Genomic DNA, 11,596 nt, shown 5'->3' on the forward strand with positions numbered 1-11,596 from the left:
AGTCGTGCTCAGCGGCGTGGAGGCAGGTTTGAGCTGAAGTGGTTACAACAGAGGAGCGGGAAACGCAACACCTCATCAGTGAGAAGTGAAACACTGAGGAAATCAAACTGCGTTTTTCAGAGGCGGTGGATTTAGTGGTGAGCTGAGAGCCTCGTCTTCATCACATCTGATTGTTCTCTCTCTGTCGAGCCTTTACACACTGAGTGTGTGAGAGTGTGTGTGTGTGTGTTACCATGACCTAGATTTCAAGTGTGCAGTGCAATGCAAGTGATGGTTGTGTGTGTGTGAGATAAAAAGAGAGATAGTGTGTGTGAGAAAGGGACGGGGCTCAGACTATGGTTAACCAAACACCTTGCACCTTCCCCCACATCCACTCATACCCCCACGTCACACAAACACTTATTTGTGTTTTCTCTTGTTTTTCAGTTACAGTATTTCAGTTGCACGTTTGTTTTCAATCATAACATTTTTGTTCAACCCCGATTTATAACAAAAATTGATGTTTGCAGCTGAGTTTGAGGAAGTCTGGTTCAGGGACGTCACCTCGGAGTCTGAATGGATCTCTGCTGGAGGTGGATGACTCTGTGGGTTAAGAGTTGATGGCTGCCACTGGGAATTCAAGTGTGGCTGGGGATGGATGGAAGATATCAATTTAAACTTTCTGATCATTGGGATTATTTCCCAAAATAAGGATTGAGGGTTCGGATCCAAAACCATCTCAGCAAATATGGAGAATGAACAGTTTATTGTTGTTCTGCCTTCGTCTGATGTTGTCTGACGGCCAAACGACATAGTTTTTTCCTTCTTGTTTACTTGTTTATTTTGTAAAATTATCAATCTCTTGGAGTTATTGGAGTATTGGAAACGTTAGGACGTGAAGTCGTTTTGCCTGATGGTGAGAAACAGATTTAAAATCAAAGCTGAAACCTGATTATCAGCTGAAAAGTCTGAGTGACGGCTCCTTCATCAGAGACGAGCTCTGGTCCATCAGACTCTGACTGACAGGTGATCTGACGTCCTGTCACTTCTGGGATGTTTCATCCGTCAGCGTTTATAAGTGAAATTATCAAAACCCCCAACGGATGAGTAAGAGACGTCTGCTCTCATTCAGGTGAAATTAAACATCTGTGTAGTCGTCGGCTGTCAGGACTTCGTTTGTATTCACACGCACAACACGGGGGTCCTGCACAGTGCACGTTTGATAATGAGGTTGCCTGGCAACAGTATAAGGTAGCAGCTCCTCCGAGTGACTCACTGCAAAGTGTCAGAGTTGGGGAAGCAGTGTGTGTCTCTTTGTGTCTCTGTGTGTGTCTGTGTGTGTGTGAGGCTATTAAACAGATTCTGCAGCGGCCACACAGAGCTGCTGTCACGTCTCGCTGCTGAATACAACCTGAATGTGAATCACTGCCTCGAATTGAATTTGAATGAAATTAATTTCTATTTGCCAAACACGGCCAGCGACACAAATGAATCAGCACGTCGGGTCGTGTGCTGCGTGCACGACTAACGCAGCGTCGCCTCCAGTGATGTCGTTACATGAGACGCTCACGACCACCAGGCAGAGGGCGACGGCTTCTGCTTCACAACCAGGAGCCGAGCGGACAATGGAACGTCTTCCTAATGGATCCACGGTTTTAGTTTTCAATGTCACAGCTGAGTTTTCTGTTTTCTGGACGAACTTCACGTCCATTGACCCGAGTTCACTGAACAGAGACAAGAACAAAGTGTTACATTTCAGGGTTCTATTCACTCCAATTTCCCAGGGATTACTTCATGGATCTTGATGGAAAATATCCGACATCTTGAGAGGACTGTGACGTTTGTTCCATCTCCTCTGATGTGAGGATTTGTTGCTTTGGCCGATGAAGAATTCACCTCAGACCAATCGATAAATCAATGAAAACCATCGGCAGATTGACTTGGTTTTCTCGTCTAAGGATTTTTCTTCTACTCTTCTTCCTCTTTATTATCAATCTGAAAAATAACCTGATGGATTATTTTGTCAAAAGTCCTTCAGAGACTTCTGTCAGTTTATTGTTTTTACCTGAGGCGGCTTTTTAAAATATTCCGTACCAGTGTTTTGATGCAGGAGCTCGTCTGCAGCTCAGCTTCTATAAATAAAAAGCTCAGATAAACTCAGTCAGACTCGTAAATAGCTTCTGAATGAAGGACTGATTTTTCTTTCATCTGGAGAGAGAAGACGAAACTCTTCATATCAACGACACTTTTATTCTAAGGAAAATAGATAAATTTGTTTACGCACTTCAATCTTCAAACCTTCGGCTGCATTTACCTTTTTTTTGTTTTGGAAAGCAGAATCTTATTTCATGTGTAATTGCTCTGTCGGGTTATTGTTGTGGAATTTATTACTACAATCCATCATGATTTGCATTTTTCAAGTCCTGGAGGTGAAATGGCTAAAAACAAAATATATTAGAATCTTCTTTCAGTGAACTTTATGAGTTTTGTTCCGTCAAGTTGATTCCAGCCTGACGAACATGAGAAGAATGTCCCTTGAGAAGAAAAGGACGAGACAAAACCATCAAAAATCAATAGAAATTTATTCTCTGACTTATCAAAAATATCTGCGACACCTTTGCATAGATGGACACAAAATAGCTTTGATGATTGTTTCACGTGATTGTGACGATGAGGAGAGAGAGAAAGAGCACAAAGTATTTCAGAGGGTGTTATTCTCTCAGGCAACACGTGGGACACCTTTTTCTGTTTCCTCTATGAAACTGTGAGTCTGAACAACAGCAGTTTAGAGTTTCTCTTTTTGAAATAACGAATTCGTCCTCAGTGTTTAGTTTCGGGGGAGAAGGAGCTGATATTAATAATTTGATAAAACTCTTCAATTCACATCTCTGCATCCAAATAGATAGAATACTCCTTATAAATAAGGATGACAATAAATACTACAAATATATTACTTCTTGGATTGTTAAATACTTCTCAAATATATTTTTTTCCAGAACCAATTGTGTCACATAAAGTGGAAAAAGTCTCTATAGTCAATAATTATTTTAACTTAAATGCTATAAAGCTCCTCTATCACGAATAACATGGGAATGAAAAGTAAGAAATCAACACAAACATCTTCAGAAAACGAGTTCTCGGTTTCTTCACAGATCAGTAAAGCACATGGATCCTCTCCCATGTGTTCGGTTTGAAGTTCACGTGGGAACTGTCGTCAAATTTTCACACAGACAGTTCCTCAGAAATTAAATCCTTCAACTTCTCCCGGGAAGAAATCCTCCAGTAGTCAGCTTGTTGTGTATATTCCTTCTTCTTGCAGGTTAGAAATCCACAAAAAACGTTAATCCAACACGTCCATGTCGTCCACAGTTTTCCTCTCGGCGTTCCTCTCCCTCGCTGCTCGGAGGTCAGTTGGCGTACTGCCTGTAGAAGGCGACCTTGACGCGCTCGATCTGGTGACACAGCTTGATGGCCGGGCCGAGCTTCAGGTCCATACACTCCTGGACCGTGGGCAGTGTCAGCAACAGCAGGGCCTGGCCGTCGATGTCCTGCACCGGAAGACACAGGAGTAGATATTCATTAAAATACTCTTTATTCAATTAAGCTGCTTTCAGACCTGCACTGATATGTGTGTCTGTGCGTGTACCTGCTCCTGGAAGATGTTGGCCAGCGATGCACAGTCGGTCGAGTTGATAAACTGAACGACTTCGTCTACGGTCCACTCCAGAGGGTTTCTGTCCAAAACCAGCTGATCGTCCTCCTCCTCCACCTGAGAGACACACACACACACACACACACACACACACACACACACACACACACACACACACACACACACACACACACACACACACACACACACACACACACACACACACACACACACACACACACACACACACACACACACACACAGATTTAAGAATCTGGCCAAACTAGCTTTAAATGGCTTCTCCCCGGACCCAGACCACATCCTTCATAGGTTCATTGTAATCTGTTCAGTAGTTTCTGTGTGACTTTGTTCACAAACCTCCTTGTTGGAGGTAATAACTGTTCTCGTCTCACCTTCATCTCTTGTGCCTGTGGCGGCTGGTACTTGTTGTTGTGCTGCTTGTGGGCCGACAGCGAGCGAGTCGACCTCCTGCGGCCCCCGGGGGCCTCCTCGCTGCCCGCGGCCTTTCCCAGGCTGAAGGTCGCCACCTCCACCGAGGACGCGTCGGTGTGGTCGTCCCGAGGCTCCGAGCTGTTGCCTTCGCTGCCCGACTGCATCGCCATCTCTTCGTCCTCCTCTCCCTCGTCACTGTCCTGAGGGGTGAAGGAAATGATGGATTAGAGCACACGCACACTCTATTGGGGCATTTTCTGGAATTTTTCCAGCCTGCCCCCCAGTATAATGTCCCAAAAAACACCTGGGTGAGTACAGGTCAAGTCCCTTTTTTTGTCAAACAGATGCTGACCACAGTGCTGTACTGTGAGAATACAGCAGGAACATTTCTGTAAAGTTCACAGCGAACAAGTGCAAATTACTCACAGATATATTAGAATAATAAAAGGATTTCTTTGTGCAACATCCCACAAAAAAACTAAGCTCATCTTTTAAGTCGACGGCTTTTTATTGGTGAGTAAATCCTCTAAACGACATATAAAACATTTCTTCTTCTTCTCCCTGCCTGTGTCTCACCAGAAGAGTTTGTATCTATTAATACACTGAATAGATTCAAACCTGTCGTGTGAGCCAACAGGACGACAGGAGAGAGGGAGGAAAACAGAAGAAAGACGAAAGACGAGGAGGAGAAGTGTTATCCGACCTGCGGTGAGCCAGCCGGAGTGTAGTCCATGGCGGACGAGCGTCTCTTCTTCTGCACAAAGATGGCTTTCCTCTTCTTCCTGCGGCGCGCCGGCTTGGCCAGCTCTCCCTCCGCCGTCTCCTCTCCTGCTGTCGGCTTGGACAGCTTCCTCTTCTTCCCGCAGTAATAAGCTGAGGACGCACGACAGACGTTAGAAAACAGGGAAACCACAAAACACACGTCTCATCAGAGCCGAAGGGAAGTGACGCACATGGCCACAGACACTCACTGTATTTGGTTTTGGTCTGAACCGAGCAGTTCTCCGGGCACTTGTCGGCGACGAGGACCGGGCTGAAGAGGTTGGGGCAGCACTGCAGCTTCACACACACTTTGCGGCAGAAGTCCGGGATCTGTTCGGCCAGGCGGACGATCCGGATGGTGGAGCGATACGTTTTCCCTTTATATCTGGAGGAGGGGGGATGTCACACTTTAATTTATGAGGACAAGGGGTAATTAAATGATCTGTAATCCGTCAACGCTCTGGACAGTGAACGATGATTGCTTCTGACGTAATAAGAGCAATGAGTGTGGAATGTTTTAAGGAATTCAGATCGGCAGGAAGATGAGGGTGATGGAGGAGAGCCGAGTGAGAGACAAGGTCAAATTCACCATCATCCATCTAACGCTGAAGGTCGGAGAGCTGACAAATCTGAGCTAGAGTCGGACTGTTCAGACATCTTGCTAGTTTGAATTGTTAATTTTAAATCATGTAACAGAATCTGCTCTGTGTCCCTGTTGACGTGTTCACCGTCTTCTACGTGTGTTTCTCCTCACTTGGCTTTGAGCGTCTCCTCCTGACAGTCCCAGCTCTGGTCCTCCAGCTCCTGCAGCTCCTTCAGGACTCGTCCGGGCTTGTAGGCGGCGTTGATCAGCATGTTCAGCAGCTGGAGGCGAGAGCAGCAACAAACGGATTTAAAAAGAAATCAAATCCGCGAGGCTCGAACGGAACAAATGACGAGAAGAGGAACTCGAGAGAAGACTTGGAGTGAGCAGCTCTAAACGTGAAGAGGGATTCAAACACATGTCGGTAAAAAGGACCGAACACAGAATCGCAGCTGAATTTGAAAACTCTTGTGTGAGCACAAACTCAGTCTCTGGAGAAATTAGGAGGTTGTTTTGCTGAGCGGCAATGACAGTGTGTGTGTGTGTTTCAGTGTTTTTGTGCATGTGTGGGTGTGTGTGTGTGTGTGTGTGTGTGTGTTTGTGTGTCTGTAAACACACCTGACTGACAGCTCCTCATATTAAAATGAGGACACCGCTGGGAAACCTGCAGGTGGTTAACAAGACATCCCCGTCTCCACCTTTCAACCCCCCCCCATCCTCTCCTTCTGATTAAACATGCCCCCCCCTCACCTCTTTGAGCACCAACGTGCATTTCCCGGGCCCGACGGCCTGCGGCAGCTCGGCGATGCGTCCCTTGTTGAGGTACGGTCCTGAGAAGCAGCGGTTGTTGACAAAGATCTTGGAGCAGCAGTATCGTCCGTTAGCGGATCCTGGGACAGAGGGAAGGACAGAATTCTGCTGTTACAGGAGGTGGAAAGGAGGATTTCATGTGGTTTCTCAGTGTAATAAGCTGAAAACTATCAAGTCCATGTTTATTGCAGTTAATAACCAGGTTAGAGTCAAAGTGGGCTGCGAGTGAGCCCCCCCGGCCCCCAGTGACGAGTCCAGGGTCGACTGAATGATACTGGTCGCCGACCCGGATCGCCACCGGCACGTGGAAGCACAGCGCCGGGGGGTGAATGGTAATCAGGTGAGTGGATGAATATGTATGAGCCGGTGGGTGGTGTTTAAACAGGGGGGGGGGGGGGGGGGGGGGCGGTCATGGGAACTACGTTTAGTGTCCTGCGGTTTCAGTTCAGCTGCTCACACGCATCCAGAAACACACCGCAACACAATTCTACTGGATACAACGACAAGTTGGAAACCAGAATTACCGAAATAAAATAATGGCCACTTGTGCCGAGGTTTAATTTTGGTCTGTTTTTACATGTGAAGAACTGAGTGAGAGATTTAACACACAAGGATCTGAGGAGCAGCGGTTTCCTCTCGTGAGCGCTGGTCACTGGAGATAAATCATGTGTAGCGTGGCGTTTGATTACCTGGATCCATGACGACGGGCTGGCAGTAGCTGACGGGAGGCGTCTCCATCGGCTGGGACGGAGCCAACCTGCAGGAGAGAGAGGGGGGGTGAGCATACAGTGAGCATACAGCAGGTGAGCTAGAAAGCAGAGGGAGGACTCAGTGTGTGGGGGGGGGGGATTCCCCTGGAGGTGAGAGATGGAATAAGCGGTTATCATGACAGCGCTGACAAAGAGCCGCGGACGACCACATGTTTCTCCTGCTCTCAAACCGCCGGCTTGTCGCTTGTTCGACAAAATCAATCGGGGAAAGAAATACCTGCTGTAAAAAGACACTGTCTCGATAAATGGCTGCGGAGCGACGGAGAGAGAGGAGAGGAGATCTTTTTTAGAATGATAAAATGCTAATTGAATCCAATTAGATCCCCCCCCCCTAAAATCCAGATGTGGTGGATTGACATGTGGTTTCTTAAAGGGACAGTCACTCTGGTTTCTTACTGTTTCTCTGGCTGAACCACTGCGATCTTCTTCTGCTTCTGGCCTGTGGACGAGAGACAGTAAGAGTTTGTATCGTCCTGATACACACAGGGAAATGTGTGAGTGTGTGTGTGTGTGTTTGTGTGTGTACATACAGACAGGTCTGAGCGGGGGGGTCAGGGGGTAAACGTTGGCCTCACACCAGCCGACGGGGAAGATGTCCATGGACTCCACGTCCACGATGCACTCTGACAAGGGCTTGGTCACACCTGCAGACAGGAGGACAGGTGAGGGAGCTGTCACACACACACATACTGGTGTTTACATTCAGTCACACACACAGCAGGAGGCCTCTTAATCCAGCCCACACACAAACAAACACACACACACACAAACGTCTGTACCTTCCAGTCGGAGCCACAGCAGGCGTCCTCTGACCTGTGTGATCTGAGCCACACACACCTCCACCGGCCGCTGAGGGTTGACCGCCTCCAGCCACATGTCCTTGGCAAAGCCTCTGCTCTGCCATGTCTGCACACACACACACACACACACACACACACACACACACACACACACACACACACACACACACACACAGACGGAGACAGAGAGAGGCAGAGTTTATTTTACATTCAGGACACAGCTCTGACCTTAGATAACCTAAAGCTAAACTCAGATTATGTGACATTCAAAACAGATTTTACTCTGTTTTTTACCCTTGAAGCCTTTTAGGTGTAATAACAGTGAATCTGCATCTTCATTGTGTTTCACTGAGACACAAAAACCCATTAAAGTCTCTGTGTCAATTTTGAGGCCCGAGATTAAGTTTGTGTAACAAAAACCCGGTGAGGTCATAGTGTGATTGGGTTTGGTTTACTGGGACTTGTCTACTACATGAGTGTTTTTCAGTGATAAGAGGATCAGATAAAGTTATGGACTGTTTTTTGACATTCTAAGAAATATAATAAAAGAAGCTTAATGATGTAAACGGCAAACGAAAACAAACAAGGCGCGTTTCAATCTGTTTCATCTGATGTTTAAAAAACGTCCGGTCCTACCTCAGGGAAGCAGGCGTCGGGCGCCGCCTCGGTCCCGCTCTGCTTCAGGTAGTCGGCCCAGTCGAAGTCCTGGCCCTCGTAGCCGGGGGGCTTCTCCAGGCCCACGCCGTTCTTCAGACACCACTGGACGGGCAGGATGCCGGGCGAGCTGGCGTGACACAGCACGGACCGAGGCTTAACGTCCACAGAGAGGTCGTCCAGTGTCACCTGGAAGTAGATCTTATCGTAGACCTGTGGAGGGAGAAGAGTTCAACGTCACAGAAGAAGAATCTGTTTCTTTTATTCCCCTGCTTGTGGGATCTTGTTTGAGGGAACAAATATCCTATAGAGGTGTCTCAAATTCTACTGTTTTCAATTGAACTTATTTTTTAAAACTTGTATCTTAAATCTGTAAGTTGCATAAACACATATACAACTGAATTTAAACATGTGGTCGTATAAAGAAATAACCTATCTGCATTGTTTACTTTGTAAAGTAAAAGTTTAAATCTCTTCAAACATAAACACAAGTGAAGAGTTCAATCATACATTAGAGGACACTGTAAAAACAAACAAAGACATGATAAATCTAAGTGACTCACGAGACCAAATACCTCAGAACACAGTGTAAACTTCTCTGGAACCTACACGTCAAAGAACACGTCAGCGTGAAACAAGCCCGACGAGCGAAGCCGCTTCTTCGACAGAAATCTAATTAATAAAGGCGGCTGAGGAATGTGGGGAGTGCCTTTGTGTTTTTGTTTCTGAAGATAAGACTTTGTTTTGTGAACGTCTCGCCCGACGACTCACCCTGGTGACGGAGACGGGGCAGATCCTGAGCTGCTCCCACGGCGACACCATCTCCAGCTTCATCCCCGTCCTGAGGGAAAGCTCGGGCAGGTCCACGTGGTCCTGATACAGCAAAGAAGACTTTTAGACATGGTGCTCAACAAACCCTGCAAACCCTGCCTGGGTTCATTAAGAGGTTCATGAAGTTGTATATCAAAGTGCTGGCGACCCTCAGGCCAAACTGTTTACTTTAGGAGGCTGTGACCTGACAGAGCAGATTCATTTTGACCTTGTGAACACAACATCTCTGGAACACTTTGAGGGAATTCCTCCAAATTTGGTGCAAACATTCGTTTCAGTTCACCAGTTCACCAGTGTTTGTTTTGATGCAGTCGCTCACTCAGCTGCTTCGGTCAGGATAAAGTCTGGTGTCATCTTTTACGTCCCTACACTTAGTATTTATATACTTACAAAGTATTTCCATTTCCTAGAAAATACAGCTTTTTGACTAGTTGTAGATTTTCTAGAGATAACACAGGTTTCACATTGTAAATCAACGACAGATGTAACATTGGCAACCCCCCCCCCCCCCCCACCAGCGGCCGGGCTCTGTGCCGACCCTGCACACTCTCTGCGTGAAGGGCAGAGACGTGTGAACTCCTACTCACCTTGAACACCTCGAGCGGCAGCGGGTTCTTCTGTCCGAGGAGTCGCGCCTCATCCAGATCCTCCTGCCAGTCGGGGGCGCTCTTCAGAGACCGAAGCTCTGCGGGTTTAAGAGATGAGATGAGAATGTGGGTTTGATACGTCAGATATTCAGATTTAATAACAGATGACATGAAGTTAATGGCAGTTTCAGTGAAATAAGACGAATCACAGCAACACATGTTGTGTTCACCTGTGGGCGGTTCTAAGGCGAGCTGGTTCTCCAGGGCCCAGCCGAGGGGCCGGAGTCTGACGTCCAGGTAGAACAGCCACGAGTCCTGAGCCTGCTGGTCTTCAGAGAGGCCGGCACAGCGCAGGCGAAGTCTCCCTCCGACGTTCTGCACGACTCTGAAGGGCCAGAACAGGAACGGATCCGAGACGTCCTGAAGCTCTAAGACGGAGCCTTCGACGATCAGGTCCACCGTGTTCTTCCCTCTCAGAGGCTGACGGAGACAAGAGAGTTTTCAGGTATTCAACAGTCTCTAGGAACTAACTCAGAGTTACAGGGAACATGGATCCTGCTCCCTGGTTCCCTGTGAGATGTTCTGCAGGTGGATGACCACTCACCCCCTCCAGCAGGTTGGCCGGCGCCGTCCTGGATCCCGTCAGGTCCTGAACCAGGAACTCCGTCCAGTCGCTGTGTTTCTCCTTGATGGCTGCAAAGAGTAAAAACCAAACACTGATGAACACACAGACGATTGACGTAAAGATTCTAAATGTTCTTATTGAAATATGTGTCATCACAGAGCAGCAGCATATGCAGGTCAGTGCATGCATACACTGGAAAAAATGCAAATACGGACGTTATAATTAAAATGCAGATGTGAATGTTTCAGGCATTTTCATAAAAGAGGGTTAGGGTTAGGGCTAGGTGAGAAAATATTATTCAGTGTTTTGATGCCTGGAAAATCTCCAGTGGCTTCACTCACGTTGCAGAACATTAATGCAAAATTCAGATTTATGGCGGAGGTCAGACGTTTTTAAGCCTCCATATGATAATATCATATCCTGCGGGCCTTTCCTTATGTAAATACACTAATGTTATATATATAAATACCAGAATCTCACATATATAAAGGTTTTACGCGCACGTTTAAAACAACTGCAGTTGAACAAAGCTGAACGAGCGCAAAACAAAAAATAATAAAAGCATATAAGAATATTTATAAAGAACAAGAGAATAGTTAGAAAATAAAAAAGCAATAAAACAAACATAATAAATAATAGACAACAGAAGAAATCAAACTCAAATAGAAACAAGGGTCAGAGCGGTTTGGATATGAATGATCATGTGACTCGTAACTTCCTCATTTATGCTGCGATCAGTGAATTGTTATGAAATCAAAGTGACAGTTGAGGTCAGTGTGTGTGTGTTCAGGTCTAAAGACAAACATGAACACAGCTTTTATCAGAACTGGAAGAAGAAGGAAAGGAAATACAAAAAAAAACATTTATTTAGGTCTTTTTTATATATAGAACTATTGTATTTATTATATACAAATTAGTTTTGGTTTCATCTACTTTTTAATCTCCATGTCTTTGTTCTTCTCTTCTCTTGTAACTCAACAGATTCAACTGCCGTAAATAAGATTTTCTTACAGAGCGAATTTGCACTACGTTATTTTCCCCCTACTTCCTGTTTCCCAGGGTGCAGTGGGGTTATATAATCGCTGCTTTG

The 11,596-nt window shown here is 46.2% G+C and overlaps 1 protein-coding gene across 3 annotated transcripts in view; it reads right to left on the bottom strand.

Moving 5' to 3' along the window:
- Positions 1 to 2,544: 2,544 nt before the first annotated feature.
- sfmbt2 (Scm like with four mbt domains 2) overlaps positions 2,545 to 11,596 on the bottom strand; it is a 26,423-nt gene continuing 17,371 nt past the window's right edge. For all 3 annotated transcript variants that reach the window (XM_061068169.1, XM_061068177.1, XM_061068161.1), the window contains 16 exons: positions 10,486 to 10,574; positions 10,112 to 10,361; positions 9,882 to 9,979; positions 9,235 to 9,336; positions 8,446 to 8,676; positions 7,789 to 7,915; positions 7,540 to 7,653; positions 7,406 to 7,448; positions 6,929 to 6,996; positions 6,180 to 6,319; positions 5,601 to 5,710; positions 5,056 to 5,231; positions 4,788 to 4,957; positions 4,045 to 4,284; positions 3,626 to 3,748; positions 2,545 to 3,527 (listed from right to left, as the gene is read on the bottom strand). In XM_061068169.1, coding sequence (XP_060924152.1) covers positions 3,387 to 3,527; positions 3,626 to 3,748; positions 4,045 to 4,284; positions 4,788 to 4,957; positions 5,056 to 5,231; positions 5,601 to 5,710; positions 6,180 to 6,319; positions 6,929 to 6,996; positions 7,406 to 7,448; positions 7,540 to 7,653; positions 7,789 to 7,915; positions 8,446 to 8,676; positions 9,235 to 9,336; positions 9,882 to 9,979; positions 10,112 to 10,361; positions 10,486 to 10,574 — 2,222 coding nt within the window. In that variant the 3' untranslated portion in view covers positions 2,545 to 3,386. The remainder of the gene's footprint in view (positions 3,528 to 3,625; positions 3,749 to 4,044; positions 4,285 to 4,787; positions 4,958 to 5,055; positions 5,232 to 5,600; positions 5,711 to 6,179; positions 6,320 to 6,928; positions 6,997 to 7,405; positions 7,449 to 7,539; positions 7,654 to 7,788; positions 7,916 to 8,445; positions 8,677 to 9,234; positions 9,337 to 9,881; positions 9,980 to 10,111; positions 10,362 to 10,485; positions 10,575 to 11,596) is intronic.

The sequence above is a fragment of the Limanda limanda genome, chromosome 1 (assembly GCF_963576545.1).
Source record: "Limanda limanda chromosome 1, fLimLim1.1, whole genome shotgun sequence".
Taxonomy (NCBI): Eukaryota; Metazoa; Chordata; class Actinopteri; order Pleuronectiformes; family Pleuronectidae; genus Limanda; species Limanda limanda.